Below are 21372 nucleotides of genomic sequence, written 5' to 3'. Positions count from 1 at the left end.
AGTTTTCATCAGTTCAATCTCTTGTAAATCAGGCAGAATAGAGTCAAGATTAGTTCGTGTGTATCAACTAGAACTAGGGTAGTCAATGGACTACCCATGCAAAACCATCATCTGAAACTTTCTGTTAAATTACTGATAGAGACAAACACATTATTATAATTTGCACTAAGATTTTACTACCCTGGGAAAACTCTTCAGGAAGGATACAATATATTTAAAATTTTCCCCAATTTTTAAGGTATTCAGAGAATGAAAATTCCTAATTTTCCAACTACTAATGTCAGAATACTCTTTATAAATTTTAATTCTTCATGATCCAGAAATAGATTACTTCTTGGTTTTGCTCCACTAGAACTGAAGGACCTCAATTTTCTCACCATCACTTCATGTAAGTTCAGTCTATTTTTTTCTTTAAGTATTTTTTTTTTTAAGTTTTATTTCTTTATTTTGGGAGAGAGAGGAATGTGAGTAGGGGAGGAGCAGATAGGGAAAGAGAGAGAATCCCAAGCAGGGATTCTGCGCTGACGGTGTGGAGCCCGATGTGGGGCTTGAATCCACGAACTGTGAGATCATGACCTGAGCCGAAAGCAAGAGTCGGACACTTAACCGACTGAGCTACCCAGATGCCCTTCAGTCTTTATATTTAGGTCTTTTCTCCAAGGTTTACTTTATAGGTTCACATTCAGTTTACTACAGTGAAAATGTGCATTGCTTCTGAAAAATTACATGTTTAGTATGTTTATTTCATCAAGTATGAGTGTTCAATGTGTACTACCAGTTCAGGGCACACGAGTTGAATGCAGGTCAAATCCTATTTCAAAAAAATTTCAATATACCAAAAAATTTGGGAATAATGATGACCCATAAAATTGTAGTATTTAAGGGGAACCTGGGTGGCTCAGGCGGTTAAAGTCTGACATCAGCTTGGGTCATGATCTCCCGGTTCCTGAGTTCGAGCCCCACATCAAGGCTCTCTGCTTTCAGTGCAGAGCCTGCTTCAGATCCTCTGTCTCCCTCTCTTTCTGCCCCTCCCCCCCACTCTCTCAAAATAAATAAACATTAAAAACAAACTGCAGTGCTTAACATTATGGCCTTTAGCGTTCAGCATAGGGTACTCAGTAAAACGTAGCTGTGTACAGTGCAGAGGACATACCGTACAGAGGGTCTAACACTGGAGAGCAGATATTTAACATTTGAGTCCTTACTGTGAAGATTCAGTACCAGGAAGCTGGCCTATCTTATCAATCAATATCAGTATTTCCTGGTTCCCCAATTATGCCTGTAGTTGGGTTCACATATGGTGAGTAGTTGCATAAATGCTCACATATAATATTTTCTTTCAAAAAACATTGCCATGGAGCCTGGGTGGCTCTTAAGCGTCAGACTCTTAATTTTGGACTTCACAGGTCAGGATCTCACAGTCTGTGAGATCGAGTGCTGCATCGGGCTCTGGGCTAAATAAAGGTGCAGATTCTCTCTCTCCCTCTCTCAAAATAAATAAAAACATTTTTAAAAAGTTGCCAAGTTCCAGGGGCACCTGGGCGGCTCAGGTTATGATTTCACAGTTCGTGAGTTCAAAACCCACATCTGTGCGGAGCCTGCTTCAGATTCTCTTTCCCTTTTATATGCCCCTCCTCCACACTCTCTCTCAAAAATAAACATTAAAAAAAAAGTTGCCAAGGTCCAAATTTTAAAGTCTGTATAGTCTCTTAGAATTTATGATGATGGGATTTAATCTGTAGTACAATATCAATACCACCAATAAGAAGTCTTTATTGTTAATAAAGAGTATGAATTTGCATATCAATGATTTTAAAAGAATAATTTCTTGATATTTTCTACAACTTAATAGCATAAACGACTTTAAATAAATATGATCATTTATCCCTTGCCCCTTAAAGTGGGTTGTTTAGAAAGTGATTTACTTTCATAAACTTCTACCAAAAAATTTGAATTGAATACATTAAAAATGAGAACCAAGCATTCCATTAGCAAAATTCTGAATCAAATTTGAATGCTCACAAAGATCCCTTCTTTTCTGTAAGAGCTTAACAGTTTAAAGGTAAAACCTTTAATGGGGCGCCTGAGTGGCGCAGTCAGTTAAGCGTCCGACTTCAGCCAGGTCACGATCTCGCGGTCCGTGAGTTCGAGCCCCGCATCGGGCTCTGGGCTGATGGCTCAGAGCCTGGAGCCTGTTTCCGATTCTGTGTCTCCCTCTCTCTCTGCCCCTCCCCCGTTCATGCTCTGTCTCTCTCTGTCCCAAAAATAAATAAACGTTGAAAAAAAAAAAATTTAAAAAAAAAAGGTAAAACCTTTAAGAATAATGTAGACTCTACTAAAGTCTGATAAACTCCAAATGAACCAGGGCCAGCAAAAAATTTTATCAAAAATGAAGATTTGATTTTATTATTATTTTTTTTTTAGTAAGCTCTATGTTCAATGTGAGGCTTGAACTCACAACCATGAGATTGAGAATCACATGCTCTACTGACTGAGCCAGCCACGTGCCCCAGTTAACTGAAATTAAAAAAAATAAATAAAAAGAGTACACAAATGATCTCCTTAAGAGCAGGATGATCACTATGAATAGGTATGTTCATGAAGAATGTACTATATCATCAAGAATGGGTGTTTAGTAGCCTTCACTTCTTGAAACAAAGAATTACAGACCATTTAGAAAGGCTTTTTCAATACCATTAGTTAAATTCACTCCTGCATTTGATACCTAGGTTAATATATTCCTGGCCCAATATATGTTTGAAAGAAAAGTTTCATTCTATTCCCAAAGGAACTTTAAAAGAAGACAAATCCTCTGACATAAGCTTTACATCATCCATTTGCCAAATGAATTAACTACATGCCCAGTGTCATTTCACATAAGCCCCGACGCTGGTTCCTTCAGTAGTTGTACTTATTTTGAATGAATAATAAGCAGTATTTACTGAATACAATTTGTATCCTATGTTTAAAGCACTGTAGGTAATGGAAAGATGTATAAATCACATTCTCAACAATTAAGCTGCTGCAATCTCACGTGAGAAGATCAAGAAGAAAATAAATGAATTCATAAATTCTGTATGCAACTTTCAGATTTCTTCCTGAAAAGTTTTCTTACATAAAAATTATTTTTCATATGAAGGTTAAGGCAGCTGTTATGCTAGATAAAGAAGTACCAAAAACAAAAAACCAATTTAAAGACAAAAACCACCTTGACTCTAAAATTAATACATGGCTGGGGCGCCTGGGTGGCGCAGTCGGTTAAGCATCCGACTTCAGCCAGGTCACCATCTCGCGGTCCGTGAGTTCGAGCCCCGCGTCAGGCTCTGGGCTGATGGCTCAGAGCCTGGAGCCTGTTTCCGATTCTGTGTCTCCCTCTCTCTCTGCCCCTCCCCCGTTCATGCTCTGTCTCTGTCTCAAAAATAAATAAACGTTAAAAAAAAAAATTTAAAATTAATACATGGGAATGCAAACTGGTGTAGCCACTCTGGAAAACAGTATGGAGGTCCCTCAAAAAATTAAAAATAGAACTACCCTACAACCCAGCAATTGCACTACTATTTATCCAAGGGATACAGGTATGCTGTTTCGAAAGGACACATGCACCCCAATGTTTATAGCAGTACTATCAACAAGAGCCAAAGTATGGAAAGAGCCCAAATGTCCATCGATGGATGAATGGATAAAGATGTAGTGTGTGTGTGTGTGTGTGTGTGTGTATACATATATACATATATATACATATATATATATATATATACATATACACACATATATATATATGTATATACACACACACACACAACGGAGTATTACTTGTCAATCATAAAGAATGAAATCTTGCCATGTGCAACTACGTGGATGGAACTAGAGGGTATTATGCTAAGTGAAATTAGTCAGAGAAAGACAAATATCCTATGACTTCACTCATATGAAGATTTTAAAACACAAAACAGAGGAACACAAGGGAAGGGAAGCAAAAATAATATAAAAACAGGGAAGGGGACAAAACATAAGAGACTCTTAAATATGGAGAACAAACAGAGGGTTACTGGAGGGGCTGTGGGAGGGGGGAAGAGCTAAATGGGTTAAGGGGCATTAAGGAATCTAGTCCTGAAATCATTGTTGCACTATATGCTAACTTGAATGTAAATTAAAAAAATAAATTAGAGGCGCCTGGGTGGCTCAGTCAGTTGGGCTCAGGTCATGATCTCACGGTCCGTGAGCTCGAGCCCTGTGTCAGGCTCTGTGCTGACAGCTCAGAGCCTGGAACCTGTTTCGGATTCTGTCTCCCTCTCTCTCTCTGACCTCCCCCATTCATGCTCTGTCTCTCTCTGTCTCAAAAATAAATAAACATTAAAAATAAATAAATAAAATAAAATAATTAATTAAAATAAGTTAAAAATAAAAATAATACATAGTGAAAAAATAAAATCAATAGTGGAAGATATCTTCACTTCTGTTTTTCTACCTTCAATAATTGATTTACATTTATGTGGAAAACTAATAATAATCATACATTTAAAAATAATTACATTGGTGCTCACTTTGGCAGTACATATACTAAAGCTGGAATAATACAGAGAAGATGAGCATGGCTCCTGCACAAGTATGATAAGCAAATTTATGAAGCATTCCCAATTTTTAAAATATTAAAAATTTGTAGATAAGGTACAAATGCTCCTTTACCTTTGACCTTCATCCTAAGTCCCATCCACAGAGGTAACCATTCTTATCAGCTTAGTATGTTTCTTTCTGGATTTTTTTGGTATGAATTTATATGGGTATATATGGATATATTCATATGAATACATATATCCATAAAAATAGATGTTTTGTTTTTATTGTATATGGGTTTTTACATAGATATCATACTATTAAAAAGTTAATTACATTGGACTATGAGAGAAAATAGTTATACTTTCAGAATCAGAATTAGTAACAAAAAATAGTTTTGCCCATTTCGTTCTCTCTCAAACACATTCTTTTTTCTTTTTTAATTTATTTTATTTATTTTGAGAGAGAAAGCGCAAGTCAGGGAAGGGCAGAGAGTGTGGGAGGGAGGGGGAGGGAGGGAGGGAGGGGGGGAGGGAGGGAGGGAGGGAGGGAGGGAGAGAGAGAGAGAGAGAGAGAGAGAGAGAGAGAGAGAGAGAGAATCCCAAGCAGTCTCCACACTGTTAGCGCGGAGCCCCATAGGGGCCTGAACCCACCAACCGTGAGATCATGACCTGAGCCAAAGTCAGACGCTTAAATGACTGAGCCACCCAAGCACCCCAGAAACACATTCTTAAAGATAGCTACACATACTCAAATAAGCTCTGGATGGTCTTACTTTACCTTTCATCCCCAATCTGAAAGATAGAAATCCTTATGTGTCTCCTATAAAAATTACTCCACCTACGGTAATCTGCACTCTACACTGATACATGGCAGGTGAGTTCAATAATCACTTGGTTAGCCAAATAAACCTTTCAAAATGAAGATTCTCAGCCACACCAATTCTGTTCTAGCCACAATGTAAACTAATATCTAAACACGGTTCTTGTAGGTAGATCATGGCCTAAAGTCCCATCGGAGAATGCTCAACTATCACCTTTTCCAACAAAAACCATAAAAACACATAGTTTGTATCTACAAGAAGTATATTATGTACCTAAACAGATTTCCTTTACAACATTTCAGGTTTCAGTCTTCTCCTTTGTTCTCAGGATACAGAGAATTCATAATTATTAATATTAGAAAGACCATGTAGAATTTCTCTTTAAAATCAGATTTACCACTATGAATAGTAATACAACTATTCTTTTAAATTTTTTAATTGCATTTGTACCATCTTATAAGGCACAGAGCATAGTCTGAAAAAATATAGATGTAAAGGGCTGAAATATATCATCATTTAAATTATTAGTGTCACTTGGAAAATAATGAAGTCTTGGGAATTAGTCTGGGATGCAAGATCAGTAGCACTTACTTTTATGCTTACAATGAAGTTTGTTGCAATAAATGAAACTCATACCCTAGAGAACAAGAGGGTAAGATCTCGTTTGAAAAAACCAGTAACAGACTGCCATGGCATATGTCACTGCTAATCATATGTGTTTGGTGGTACTTGCCTAGCTAGTCTTGCCAAGATAAAGAATAAATGTATTTCCTAATGCTTTCCATAAAATCAGATTCATGTTTCATAATCATTTCACTTCTCAATATTCAGAGAGTTCATTAAAATTAGAGCTCTTCCAGGGTGCCGAGTGGCCAGTTGGTTGAGCATCTGACTCTTCACTTCTGTTCATGTCATGCTATCACAGTTCATGGGATCGAGCCCCACATGGGGCTCTGCACTGACAGTGTGGAGTCTGTTTGGGATTCCCTCCCTCTCTCTCTCTGCTCTTTACCCCCTCAAAAAAATAAATACAATAAACTTAAAAACAAGCTAAAAAAAATTGGAGCTCTTCCCATCATCCCATTGTGAATTTATATTCTAATTAGTTAAAAATTCTATGTATCGTTTTTTGCTTCTAAGATAATTTTTTTTTAATTTTTTAAATGTTTTATTTAGGGGCGCCTGGGTGGCGCAGTCGGTTAAGCGTCCGACTTCAGCCAGGTCACGATCTCGCGGTCCGGGAGTTCGAGCCCCGCGTCGGGCTCTGGGCTGATGGCTCAGAGCCTGGAGCCTGTTTCCGATTCTGTGTCTCCCTCTCTCTCTCCCCTCCCCCGTTCATGCTCTGTCTCTCTCTGTCCCAAAAATAAATAAACGTTGAAAAAAAAAAAAAAAAAATTAAAAAAAAAAAAAAAAAAGAATGCCTATTTAAAAAAAAAATAAAAATAAAAAAATAAATGTTTTATTTATTTTTTTGAGAGAAAAAGAGAGAGACAGAGCATGAGCAAGGGAGGGGCAGAGAGAGAGGGAGACACAGAATCCAAAGCAGGGTCCAGACTCCAAGCTGCCAGCACAGAGCCCAGCACAGGGCTCAAACTCATGATCCATGAGATCATGACCTGAGTCAAAGTCGGATACCTGACGGAACCACCCAGGTGCCCCTATGTACATACACATACATACACGTGTATATATGTATGTACGCATGTATATATGTGTGTGTGTGTGTGTGTGTATATATGTATATATATATATATATACACACACATATATATATATATATATTTTTTTTTTTTAAAGCAGTGCTTTTCAAGATAAACCTAGTTTATTTTTCTTCTGGATTAGGAGGAAAAGCTCCAGCTATAAAAGACATTTTGGGGGATCATTAAGGATATTTAATATATTATTGGTATTATATTAGTAAATCAGTGAGAAGTTTTTTTAGGGTGATAAAGGTATTGTGATTCTTTAGGAAAATGTTTCTAGTGTCAGGAGAGATATACTAAAGTATTCAGAAGTAAAGTGTCATGATATCTAAAGCAAATGTGGCAGAAAGTTAATAACTGATGAATCCTGGTGAAGAGTATACAAGAGTTCATTGTGTTATTCTTTCAATTTTTCTATAACTATTAGAATTTTCAACATAGGGTCACCTGGCTGGCTCAGTTGGTGGAGCATGCAACTCTTGATCTAAGGGTTGTGAGCTCAAGCCCCACACTGGGTTTAGAGATTACTTAAAAAATATTTTTTTTAGTCTAAAAGAAAAAGAAAAATTTTTTCAACATAAAAATTTATGGAGGGGTGCCTGGGTGACTCAGTCAGTTAAGTGGCCAATTTCAGCTCAAGTCATTATCTCACGGTTCGTGAGTTCGAGCCCTGAGTCAGGCTCTGTGCTGACAGCTCAGGGCCTGGAGCCTGCTTTGGATTCTGTGTCTCCCTCTCTCTCTGCCCCTCCCCTCCTCCCACTCTGTCTCTCTGTCTCTCAAAAATAAATAAACATTAAAAAAAAAATAGGGAGAAAAACGCTGATTTTCAAAAATCTGAACCAAAAATAACCCTTATCAAATAAACTTACAAATAAAAAGGGTTACTAGGGCCTCAAATTGTAATTTTCTCCTCCTAACTAATAATGTTATAAATACGAACTTTTCCACTGAAAACCAACATCAAAGGCATTTCCTACACATAAAAAGCATTCTAAACAGCCATTAATAGAGCAGTTTTGACAGTTTGAGAAGACAGAATGCATTACACTTAGATTGAGAAGGTAAAATTTTCCCAGTTAACTATGGGACTTACCTATCCATGTCATCGTCTCCAGGTAATAAGGGTGGGAGGGGCAGAGGAGGCAACGTTGAAGTTTTTAAGTGTGGAATAGCAGCTGTTACAGATACTTGAGTCTTCACAGAAACCTGTACAGGGGGCTGAGAATTTGCCTGAGAGGACAGAGTAGATGTCCTTGGGTGAGTAGAAGGGGGCAGAGTTGAAGTACTAGAAGCAAGAACCTGACTAAATGCTGGTTGGGGAGGAGGCAGAGGTGGTTGCTGTGGAATAGCTGGTAGTGGAGGCAAAGGTGGCAAAGGGGGTGTTTGAGGTGGAGGGGTAGTAGTTGGTAAAGGAGGTGGAGGAGAAGTAACTGTGGGGAGAGGCGGATGGGTCTCCTTTTCTGATACCTCTGTCTCTTTTGGAGTAACAATCTCCTCTTTCAATGCTACGGGTTTAGAGTCTCTTGATCCCTGTGCTTTCAAATCTTTAAGAATAGGATGCTTCTCAGAGTTCTCATCCAACTTTACTTTCCCTGTATCTAAAGAATTTTTGACTTCTGTATTGAGATGTGGTACATTCACCAGTTCAGTATCTGGGGCAGATTTTTCCAATTTTACACCTCTGGGTAACTTTTTAGACTCCAAGCCTGAATCCTTAGCCTCTACTAAACTGTTCTCTTTTCTAGGCAAAAACACAGGTGAACCCTTGGACTCCTTTCCATCCATTTTTGCTGCAGCAGCAGCTGCTGCTCTTTCCTTCTTTTTCCTACTGAGTTCAGCTCCCAAGCTGGAGTTCAGTGGAAGCCTGACAGGTGAGATGCTGGAATGTCGACTGCGTGACCCCGATCTCTTCTTTTTACTATGAGAAGATGAGTGTCTTGAATATGCGGGACTTCTACTTCTAGACTTCATGGATTTCCTACTGGAAAAAGAAAAAGGCAATTTAAGATGGAGAGCCTACAACAATATGGAGGAAATACATCCGTTAAACTATGGAGCAATGTAGGGACATTCACTTTCAAATGCCCCCTTCTTTGTAAAGAGAGCTTCCATACTATTTTTACTTTCTAATCTTATACTCTAATACTGCTCACTAAAAAACAAACAAACAAACAAAAAACAACTATGGAGCACTGTAAAGAACCCACTTGAGTAATTTATCAATCTTAAAAATAAATTAGGTACCATCAAATAATAATATACCAATATTGGTTTATTAATGGGTTCATTAACTGTAACAAATGTAAAATACTAATGTAAAATGTTAATAATAAGGGAAACTGGGTGCAAGGACATATAAGAATTCTTTGTACTGGGGCCCCTGGGTGGCTCAGTCAATCAGGCAGCCGACTCTTGATTTTATTTCAGGTCATGATCTCATGGTTTATGGGTTTGAGCCCCACACTGGGCTCTGCACTAACTGACAGTGTGGAGCCTGCTTGGGATTCTCCCTCTCTTTCTACCCCTCCCACACACGCTCTCAAAATACATAAATAAACTTAAAAAAAAATTCTTTGTACTGTATTCACAATATTTTTTGTAAATCTAAAATTTGTCTAAAATATAAAGTTTATTTAAAAAATAGATTACAAGGAACTAAAACCTGCATGACAACATATTTCAATCACATAACATTAAAATTATCTATTACTTATCCAACTGAAGAAAGATGAATGAATATTTTTTTCTCCATGCTGGAAAATACCCATAATCACAATGATTATTTTTAGAATTTGGGTTTAAATCTCTGATAAAGCAAAAACATGATTTAAAACAATTATACTTTTTTGTTTTATTTTGTTTTGAGAGAGTGCAAGCAGGGGAGGGGCAGAGACAGGGGGAGAGATGATCCCAAGAGGGCTCTGCGATGATAGCTGCAAGCCGGATGCGGGGCTGGAACTCATGAACCAGGAGATCATGACCTGAGCTGAAGTCAGATGCTGAACCCACTGAGCCATCCAGGTGCCCTCCCAAAAAAGTTATACTTTATACTAAAGGTGGGTTATACCAATCAGGATGTTAGAAGTAACTAGCATGCTTCACCAAAAGCTAATTGTTTCAACTAGAGAGCTAGTTAATTGATAGATCCCAGAAAAAGATTTTGCTCCCCAGTTGATAATTAAGCTGTACCTATACTAAATGAACCCTAAGATACAAGAGTTGTTAGGATTTACAAAATAGTAAGTTGAAAAAATTGTCTTACCAAATAATCAGAAGTTCTCAGAACTATGGTGACTTTTGGTACTTTCGTATATAAAATGATTTCCAATCAACTTTGTAGGAACTCAAAAAGCAAAGTACTGTTGCATGTTCAACTTATTTTCTTCATTATTAAGAATCTGGGAATCTATGAGGCAGATTATTCTAAATTGAAACTCAACCCTCATTAATTCGTTTTGCCTTTTAATAAAGCCTAATGTGCTCAGGCCTCAATGTGAGGTGAAAAAAAGCACTAAAAATGTTATTGGACAAAATATAATTTGCCCAGTAGTCTAAAATAAACTGTACCCATTCCAGATCTTCAATATCTCCCTTTATCTTTGATCGCTGATAACACTAACATTAGTCAAATGTTTCGAAATAAATAGCATATATGTGTAGGGGAAACAACTTGCATGATATCAGCCACGATTTTCTTATACCTACACTGCTTTTTGGAAGTTTGCTCCTAATAGTCATTATTGGAATCAAAGTACTCAAAACAGCAATAACAGCATATATATAAACATGAGGATACAGAATACTGAAAGTGGTTCTCTCAGTATCCACTTACTCTTAAGAAAATTAATACTTTTCTTGTAAATAACTGGCTGAAACCAGAGGCTTTTCTCTGACTGAATTAGAGCTGGGATAAAACTACCATCTCTGTTATGCCAGGGTAAACTTCTAAAATCCCAAACAGTAATTAATGTCAGAGACCATGCTCTAAAAACTATTGTTTCTTTAATCTTTTCACCATTACTAAATCTTCCTAAGGAACTCTGCTACAAACCCTTCAACTTCTGAACAGAAGCCTACTGTTAAGAGAACATTCTGATGGCCATATACTTACAGCATTTTTAGTGATACAAATGCTATATTTGAGGTTGAGATCCACTCTACAAGAAAAAAAGTGGGGATGGGGGGCACTGCCTGGGTGTCTCAGTCTGTTTGGTAGCGACTTCAGCTCAGGTCATGATCTCACTGTTTGTGAGTTCGAGTCCAGCGTCGGGCTCTGTGCTGACAGCTCGGAGCCTGGAGCCTGCTTCAGATTCTGTGTCTCCCTCTCTTTCTGACCCTCCCCCACTCACACTGTTTCTCTCTCTCTCAAAAATAAATAAACACTAAAAAAAAAAAAAAAAAAAACTAAAAAAAGAGCAGGGGATGGGGTGGGGAGAGGAGACAAGCAATAAAGGTAAATGCAGGCAACAATAAAAACTGTTCTCACAAACAAACGTATTTTCCTCCTGAATTGAGTTAGGTTCTACCCATCCAAAATGAAATTGCTAGTATTAATCGCTACTAATTTAGAGAATTCAAAGACTTTGCATTTCTGGCAAAGCACTTCCAGTCTTTTAAAATGATTTTGCTTGTTTAATTTTCACTGTGTCTCCCAAGAAAAAAAACACAGAGAATATCACAGAAGGGAACTGTATGTTCTACTCTGACTCTAAGAAATTTTTGTATTTTATTTGCTCTCTGGAATTGCATCAAGTGTGGGAAAAATATGCAGTGCACACATACAAACATATAATGTTCTCTATAACCCAACAATATACATGTGTCTCTAAAATTATGTAAAGTTTATACTTCTGTCCTATGCTATCATATTGTGTGTCTAATTCTTTCCTGATTTATTTTTTACCATTACTACACGAGTTTCAATTAATTGAGTAGAGGAAGAGAGAGCTTGAGATATGAATCCAAAAGGAATCATTGCAAAGCAAGCTCTTTCTGAAACTTGTTTTAGTGTTTTAGGCTTAAGTGCACTTCCATATTAACAAAACTCACAACAATAGAAATTCTCAAAACAGCCTTAATGAAACTACACCCTCAAGAAAACAAGTATTCTGAGAATATTTCTTAGGTTTCCTTAAAGAATTAAGCAACTTTATAAACGGTATATTTAAGACTTATGCATTTCACTGTACATAAATTTTACTCTCACCCCTTCAAAAAAAAGTGAACTCTAATGCTATCTACAACACACTAAAATGCTTATAGTGAAGTATATTGATGTCTGCAACTTTGAGATGAATCAAAACAAAAAATGGATTGATGGAAAAATGGATAATTACAATAAAACATATAGCATATATCAATTGTAGAATCTAGATAGTACATATACGGGTCCTTACTGTAATTCTTTCAACTTTTCTGTGTTTGAAAAATTGTGACAAAATGACGGGGAGGGGGACTAAGGAACTTCAGACCCTGACAGCCTGAATTCTGCAGCTTGATCAATTCAAACTAGTTTATGAATAATTGTAACTTTAAGTCAGTAAAAATTACTCATATTGACATATAAAAGACACGCACGGATTTTTAAAAATTAGCATAATTTCTCCACTAGCATTCAACAATATTTCCTCACTCATAGAATTTACTGACTTGCTCCAGGTACCAAGCACTGAGCTATGCAGTTCACATTTACTAGCTAATTTAATCCTCACAATTACTCTAGAAATAAGATAGTTATTATTCCCACTTTACACATAAAGAAACACGGGCAGGGAGAAACTAAATTATTTGCCAAAATTCACAAAGCAAAATTAGGATACCACTCAAGTATAACTTCATAGCCCATGTTCTTTTTTGGACAAAAGTGAGTCCACAAAAAGGAGACACATCTTATCATCTAGGAATAAGAACACAGTTTTCAATAGTAATTCATTTCAACAATTAAATTTCAAACCCAACATGCCTTTCTTGCTAACATATCATGATGAAGGCACTAATACCACTTGTTTAGATAAAGATTTTGAAAATTGCCAGTGGTCACAGGGTAGGTCAATGGTGATGCTGATAATCAAATTATCCTTGGAACCAATTTCTGCTAGGCTATATACCAACAAAAAGAAAAAGGACTAAACAGCTGAATTTCCACTAAAAACATCAGTTAAAAGACAGGAATTATCAAAACATCGTCAATTAGGAAATAAACTTACAGCTTCGGAGACCCAGGGGACAGCCCACACACAAGTGATAGATGACTTGGGCAAATACCTCAAGATAATACAAATGAAAATTTATAATTTCTTAGATCTCCAATCAGGTCCAGTGAGGTCTAAAGCACTAACACCAAGGTGATTTTAAAGTATTTAAGACAAAGCAACAGAAATCGCTACATCAGCTCTGGGATAAGCTCAGTTATCAACTCTGTGCACTCAATAAGCACAAATTTATGATTTTTCTCACAGGAGCTTCCAACTGAGTATCTCGCCACAGGGAGTACCTACCTTTCGAAGTTTTAGGCATGTGGGCTCTCCACTTCTTGAATTCTGGGTTGAGAGAAAACCAGATTCACCTACTTGAATTCACTAGCCAATAGCAAAGTCAATGAGGAAGACCAGGGGTTTCAACAAAATGTTAACATGACTAATTGCCAGTTCCTCATAACCCACCCTAAGAAAAGGCTGCTGGAGAAATAGCTCACCTGGGGAGTGGACTCCGACTCAGAGACCGTTTGCTCATGAAAGGGCTGCTGGACCGTCTTCGACCATAGGGACTGGGTGATCTCCCACTGTAAGAGCCACTCCTTTCATAGCTGGAAGAACGTCTCCGGCCATAGGGACTCACAGACCTTTGTCGTCTACTGTAAGGACTGGGTGATCGGGTGCTGGACTGGTAGGCCGAGGGCTCCTTGTAGGGAGGACTAATTGACTGCCTTCTTGAGGTACTTCCAGGACTCTTCTTGTAGGAGTCATAATTGCTAGAGGTGTGAGATCTTGGAGGACTAAGGTCATAATCTTGGCCATAAGAAGCTCCTGAGGGGCTATCATCTTGCTTGGGGCTGTCAGACCACTTCCTATGGGGACTCCTGGATCTCCGTTTGGGGCTGTCCACCGTCTTGTAGCTTTTGGGTGTTTCCCTTTTCCGATGACTTTTACTCCGGTCTTTGTGCCCAGACTTCAACTCACGTTCTTTCCGGGTCTTCTCCTTATGTAGTTTGGATGACCTGGATTCCTTGTTGCTGCTGCTTTTGGATATCTGTGCCTTCCCATAGTCCTCATTCTCCTCATTTGAACGCTTTGAACTTCCTGATATCCGGTCCTTCATAGATCCCGATTTGCTGGAGACTTCCTGGTTTTTTTCTTTTTCTGTCTGTTTAGTTTTTAGTAAGTCCCGGGAACGTCTGTGCTGGTGGTGACGATGTTTGTGCAGGCGGTCACTCCGATCAGTTCCACGACGCTCATCATTCTCCCTCCTGTCTAGTTTGAAGGCCATATCGTCAGAGAAGGTATCTGAATCAGAACTGATGTCATCATACTCCACCAAAGGTTTGATAATTGTACCTAAAGGTGCTGCTTCGGGGGTCACCAACCCCATGTCTTTGGAGTGCTTGGATTTATGCCGCTTGTGCTTCGACACCAAGCGGTGACGCTCTCTGCTGTTGGAGCTGCCACCTCCCGATGACGGCTGCAAAGTTCCAGAAGCTCCTCCACTCCCGTCCTTCTTGCCCCCATGTCTCTCTGGATTGGGCATTCCCTTTCCCCTACCCTCAAAACGGGGAAAAAGTTCCCCAGCACTCCGAAAAGTAACCCCCACCCACCCCCCAACCCCACGCCTACCAAAGCGCCCCTAGAAGGGGGTGGGGAGGGAAGGGACTGTAGCCCAGGCTCCTCCTCCCTCCCGACTCCTCAGCACCCTCCTACATGAGGTGGGGGGTGAAGGAGCCAGGAAAGAAATGAGAGTTCCTCAGCAGTGGAGTTGCGAGACAACGGGTAGCTGCCCAAGTCTGTTTCCCGTCCTCCCCTCGCCGAGCCAGTCCTCAGGCCCGGACGCCGGGGAGGTCGAGGAAGTAGGAAGCCGACGGCCCGGGGGCTGTGGGGCCGACTCCGGCTCTGGGGCCCTGTGAAGACTGCGCGGGCCCTTCCCCTACCCGGTAGCCCGTCTCGGGGCGGCTTCCTGTCGCTGGGGTCCCGCGGCCTAGGTGCCTCACGCCCCCTTTGTCCCTCGCTCCTGAGGGAGACCCTTTTCTTGCCTCCGCCTCACCTCAATACCTCACACACTCATTCGCTCCCTCACACAGACTCAGTCACACACTAGGTTAAACCGAAACGGCACTTGGGGAAGGGGGGGAGGGGGCAAACCGAGGAAATACCGCGAGAATCCTGTGGGTTCTCGCGGTATTTCGTGCTTCCCTTTCACCTCTCAGCGCTTCTTGCTCACATAACGCGAGAGAGCGTCTCGAACAGGAAACGCGTTCCGGCAGAGTCTCGCGATAAACTCCCCGCCCTCCATTTGAGCAAAGCTTTATTGAAACGGCGTTGGGGGATTTTTTCTTTTTTTTTTTTTTAATTCAAAGCTTTATTGGTAACTCTCGAAGAAATAACTCCCAGGCCCCGGCGCAAGACTCGTTTTGCACAGTTTATAACAACTCTTTAAACTACCAGGATGAAAATATTATCAACAGGACAAAGGGCGGTTGTGGGGACATTTCAACCCAAGTTCCTAAGCATTAACAATGCTCTCCGCTTATGTACGTATACTGGGCGCATTGTCCCTGTGTCTCCTACTACCTCGCAAATCACGATACCCTCATCCCCATTCTACAGATAACGAAACTAATAGTCACCGAAGTTAAATAGCTTACTCGAGGTAACAAAGCTAGTCCAGCAAGTGCCAAAGATGAGATTCAAATTCAAGTCTAACACTAAAGCACAGCTCTTGTATAGTGTGCCACTTCCTCTTTCCACTCTGTTTAAAATCTGAACCTGAAAATTCATCACCTCTTGGGATCATCTGTGGCTTTTCTGGAATCATTTAGCCTGTTCTCTTCACATGGAAGATTATAATTATGAACAAGTATAACATGATATTCATGCGTGAGAAAAAAAAATATCTTACCCTGCCCTTCATTTTCTACTTTTCAAAACTTTGTACACATTAACTCATTACATCTTCACAACAATCATCTGAAATAAGGTTGTATATGTGAGGAAACTAAGGTACTGCGAAGTTAAATGACTTTTCCAAATTTCTTCATTCTTCATCAAATTTATCTGTGAGACTTTAAGGCCCTTCTCTGTGATATAGCGTCTACTCTCATACGGCCATCAAGCAAGACATGGGGAAAATATTCATACCACAAGATATGAGGTGATAAATGTCATAAGAATGATACAGAACGCTCCAGAAATTCAAAAGGAGGCTGGGAGTGTTAAGAAAAAGTTTTATGGGGCGCCTGTGTGGCTCAGTCGGTTAAGCGTCAGACTTCAGGTCAGGTCATGATCTCACGGTTCGTGGGTTTGAGCCCCGCGTCGGACTCTGTGCTGACAGCTCAGAGCCTGGAGCCTGCTTCAGATTCTGTGTCTTCCTCTCTCTCTCTGCCCTTCCCCTGCTCACACTCTGTCAATCTCTCTCTCGAAAAATAAATAAACATGAAAGAAAGAAAGAAAAGAAAAGAAAAGAAAAAGTTTTATAAATGTAGGGCATTTGAGTTGGTCCAGGAAGATTAAATAGGATTTGTATATTAGGGGCCAGAAAACATCCTGAATGAAGGCAAAAGAATCCACTCTCAAAATCACTCTCTGAAAATGTTCTTTTTGTTTTTGGTCACATGGGTACTAAAAAGAAAATTTTTTACCTAAATGTTTAAATCCATAAATGTTTGCTAAAAATAAAAAAGATAAACTTTAACCATGGAAGAAAATTTAATGTCATCAAGAAAAACAAAGCATAGAATTAAGTACTGGAACTCAGGTATGATAACTCCTTATTCATTGCTGCAAGAAAGCCTGGATGTAAAAGTCCCCACCAGTATCTGACATAACGGCAGATAGCATGACACTTAATGGCCAATTAGATGAAATGAGTGACCCACTTTATCAAACACTGGCATGAGTTAGGCAAAATCACTCAGATTTTTTATATCTTTTAAATGAGATTAAGTTTCTGACCCAGGATGCGCCCGCACTCATGGTAAAATGGAAAAGTGTAGACAGTAGAAGAAATTATTGTGATGTGTCAAATAAAATCTTAAATAAAATTCATCACATAAACAGTAGCTGAAACTTTCTTAATTATCTGTTGATTGCCTACTGAAGACTAGAAACTCCTAGTGAATGAATGAATGAATGAAGATTTTACTGAATTTTTATAATATATTTCTAGAGCACTGTTCAGTTTTCCACAGAACTCTTTTAAGTCTGTCAGTAGATATCAGTTGAACAAAAAACCTGGTGAGGTGGCCAGGATGGGTATTTCTATATGCATCTACTAAAGGTTGAAACTGAGACCCAGGAGTTGTAGTATGTTTTACATTAAGTGTAGGAAGTACCAGGAGCAGGGACAGCTTTTTATACAATCTTAGACCAGTATTCTTTCTATTTCAATACGCTGTCTCTTTTTGGTGGGTACAATGCTACTCTAATGTTAATAATATCTCAATAAAGCTGGAAAAGATTCTAATCTAGGAAATATATTTTGTTAAAGTGTTTAAATACAAAATCAGTGTAAACTGCAGAAATCTGTCCAACAGTTGGTGAGAATAGAGCTTTTATAAAATAAGGGTTGCTTCACTCTACAGAAAAACTTTGAACTCAGAAATTCCAGGACTGCACAGTTTGCTTTATTTGCATGACCTCCCAGGGCAGGGAGTCAGGGCAACTTTGTGAACCTCAAGGTAATCAGTCAGATGAAGACTATAGTTTCCCTGTAAATCACCCAGAGCAAGTCAGAAAGCTTCTCTTTAGGCTGTATCCAAGAGGAAATATTTAACTAAAGTCAATAACTGCTCCTCCCCACCCTAGATCAATTTATTAGTTTAGATTTTAGGTTTAAAGAGTCCTCTGAAATCTCCCTCAAAGCTTAGTCATTTAAAATTTCACCCTTGTCTTCTTCTTGCCATATACAAAGACTGCTCCTATGTACACTTGGAATGATTTTCTTGTTTAATGACATGTCTCTCCTATCTTTACGTCTGGAGTACAAATTTTTCAACAAATGTCATTTTATCTGTATTTTAAAATGAGAAATTATAACTTCCTATTCTATTCTGTGACGAAAATTTGGTATAGTTTACTTTATTTTCAAGTTTATAAGGTTTAAAATTCCATAGCTACACTTGGTATAGACATTGTGTAAAGTTTCCATGAGAAAATATAGTTGTATATCTAATATTGGTGTTTTGGGAACAGTGATAAATTAACAGACATTTTTGAGTAACTGGTTATTGTGACCAATCATATTTTCAGAACTCTTAAGTCAGATGAATCCATGAAGTGTTGGGGCTGTGTTCTTTATTTTTATTTATTTATTTATTATTTTATTTTACTTTTTAGAGAGAGGAGGAGGAGAGTGTGTGAGGCGGAAAGAGAGTCAGAGGGAGGGAGAGAGAGAATCTTAAGCAGGCTCCATGCTCATTGTGTAGCCGATGTGGGGCTTGATCCCACAACCCTGGGATCATGATGTGAGCAGAAATCCAAAACCAGATGCTTGATCGACTGAGCCACCCAGGCATTCCAAGAGCTGTGTTTTCATATTTATATTATGAGCTCCTACCTAATATACAAGAATTAGGATTCCACAGATGCTTGTTGAATGCAGGAAACAGCATTTTATTTTATTTATTGGAAGCAGCACTTTATTTTATTACGTTTATTTATTTATTTTGAGAAAGAGAGAGCAAGCAAACCACACACAGGGGAGGAGCAGAGAGAGGGAGAGAGAATCCCAAGGAGGTTCCACACTGTCAGCTTGCAGCCCTACAGGGGACTTAAACCAAGGAACTGTGAGATCATGACCTGAGCTGATATCAAGTCAGATGCTTAACCAACTATGTCACCCAGTCTCCCTGGAAATAGCATTTTAAGTTTGCATTATCTTTGAATATTCTCACTTGGACAAAATACTCTCTGTACCTCATCAATTTTAAGTTGCTAGATTTACATTACAGAATATTTGGAACATACTTTTGTGCTAAAGAATATCCAGTGATTATCTGAAATTCAAATTTAACTGAGTGCTCTGTATATGCATATATTTTTTAAAAAAATTAATGTTTATTTTTGACAGAGAGAGACAGAGCATGAGCGGGGGAGGGGCAGAGAGAGAGGGAGACACAGAATCAAAGCAGGCTCCAGGCTCTGAGCTGTCAGCACAGAGCCTGACTTGGGGCTCGAACTCACAGACTGCGAGATCATGACCTGAGCCGAAGTTGGGCGCTCAACTGACTGAGCCACCCAGGCGCCCCTCTGTATATATATTTTTTAATGTTTATTTATTTTTGAGAAAGACAGAGTGCAAGTGGGGGAGGGGCAGAGAGTGAGGGAGACACAGAATCCAAAGCAGGCTCCAGGCTCTGAGCTGTCAGCACAGAGCTCCACGTGGGGTTCAAACTTGCTAACCATAAGATCATGACCTGAGCCAAAGTCGGATGCTTAACTGAGCCACCCAGGCACCTCCCTGACTGTTCTGTATTTTATCTGGCAACCCTATTAATTTATCCCAACGATATGCACTGAGTCTCTGATGTGTGTCAGGGATTTGGCCAAGCAATGTCACTAGACAGTAGTGAAAGAAGTAGACCCAGTGCAGCCTTTCTGGCAATAACTATATAACAGGGAAGACAGACATTGAACCATTAATTAATTACAATTAATGAACAATTAATTTCAATGGTGAAAATGCTATTAAAGAGATGTTTGAAATAATGTAACAGTGGACCTGATCAAGTCAGGAGTTAGAAAAGGCTTCTCTAGCCTAGAGGAAGACAATTAAATTGACATCCAAGTAAGAGGGCCTTAGTGAGGTGAAGGGGTCAGGCAAAGGAAGGCCACTCCCAGCAGTTAAAAAGACCTGTTCAAGGATCTTGGAAGAGGAAAGAGTGGGGGAATTTTCTGCATGAGAAAAAAGGCCAGCAAGGCTGGGGATTGGCAAGGGAGAATTGGGTCTCGCATGGTTTTGTAGGCCCAATAAAACATTTGCCTACTGAGTCCAAGTACAGTGCTAGGTAGTGGGAATTAAGAAATGAGGGCCAGGGTCATCTGGGTGGCTTAGTTGGTTGAGTGTCAGACTTCGACTCAAGTCATGATCTCCCAGTTTGTGAGATGGAGCCCCACATCAGGCTTGCTGCTATCAGTGAGTGCAGAGCCCGCTTCAGATCCTCTGTCCCCCTTTCTCTCTGCCCCTCCCCCGCTCGTTCTCTCTCTCTCTCTCTCTCTCTCTCTCTCTCTCAAAAATAAAAAAGTAAAAAAAAAAAAAAAGTACATCAAAATAAAAAAAAAAAAAGAAATGAGAGCCAAATCCAGCGCCAAGAAACTCACTATGTAATAACTCAAAGGAAAAGAGGATAAAGAGTAGGTAAGAAATGGAATTTGAATTCTACTTTCAAAGAGCATGGTTATAGATACCTTTGTGGTAATAGACATGTTTTCAGACACTTCCCAAGATTTGTTTTTATTAAATTTAAGTGCTGTGCCTATAGTTATCTGCTGGAATGGTCTTGAAGGATGTTTGAATAGCATTTTTGAAATGTGGACAGTCTGAGACTGAAGAGTCAGCAGAAATCCACCATTAGTATCCTTGCAGCGAACTACGTAACCTCCAACTTTACAGCAGTTATCTTCAAAGATGTGTTTGCAAAAAGAACATTAAAAAAAAAGCCATAACTATGTTAAGAATTTTCACCGAATGCATTGTATTTTAGCCTAGTTCTTCAGTTCCAGTGGCCACAAACTTCTCAGCATTACTCCAAATTTCTCGTTGTGAGGATTTACTTATGGAAGAGATAGGACACACATTCTTTGTGTCGAGTACAAGCTAAACTGCCGGTTTTTACTATGATTACAAAATAGGAACACTACCAATTGTGATACACCTTGGTGCCCTAAATATAACAGCATCCGATGTTCTGACCTCTACAAGTTTACTTTAACTCAAAATCTCCCAGATCTTCAAAAAAATTGGAATTGCGTGAGAAATATTTCTTAAATTTGAGAAAAAGTTAGGAAATGGGAATTAAGTGAATTGGACCGGCTTGGAACGTCATGTTACAAAGAGCCAATATAATTTTTATAGGATAATTTTTCC

At 39.1% G+C, this 21372-nt stretch overlaps 1 protein-coding gene and 1 non-coding gene across 14 annotated transcripts in view; one reads left to right on the top strand and one right to left on the bottom strand.

The window, feature by feature from the left end:
* CDK12 (cyclin dependent kinase 12) overlaps window positions 1-21372 on the bottom strand; it is a 91697-nt gene that overhangs the window by 64069 nt on the left and 6256 nt on the right. For 11 of the 13 annotated variants that reach the window (XR_003964512.1, XR_003964511.2, XR_003964508.2 and 8 more), the window contains exons 1-2: window positions 13775-15409; window positions 8174-9061 (exon numbers count right to left, since the gene is read on the bottom strand). Coding sequence is in view for 8 of the 13 variants with exons in the window: in XM_030294716.2 (XP_030150576.1) it covers window positions 8174-9061; window positions 13775-14823 (1937 nt within the window). In the remaining 5 variants the exon portion in view is untranslated. Of the gene's footprint in view, window positions 1-8173; window positions 9062-13774; window positions 15410-21372 lie in introns of those variants that run through there. The other 2 variants (XM_030294713.2, XM_032591230.1) reach the window with 2 other exon arrangements.
* On the top strand, window positions 4537-4643 carry LOC115501958. The gene has a single exon (XR_003964998.1). It is a non-coding gene; the product is annotated as a U6 spliceosomal RNA (small nuclear RNA).

Source organism: Lynx canadensis, chromosome E1 (assembly GCF_007474595.2).
Source record: "Lynx canadensis isolate LIC74 chromosome E1, mLynCan4.pri.v2, whole genome shotgun sequence".
In the NCBI taxonomy this organism is placed as follows: Eukaryota; Metazoa; Chordata; class Mammalia; order Carnivora; family Felidae; genus Lynx; species Lynx canadensis.
Note: the sequence above shows the minus strand (reverse complement) of the source record. Positions and strands in the feature narration are given on the sequence as shown.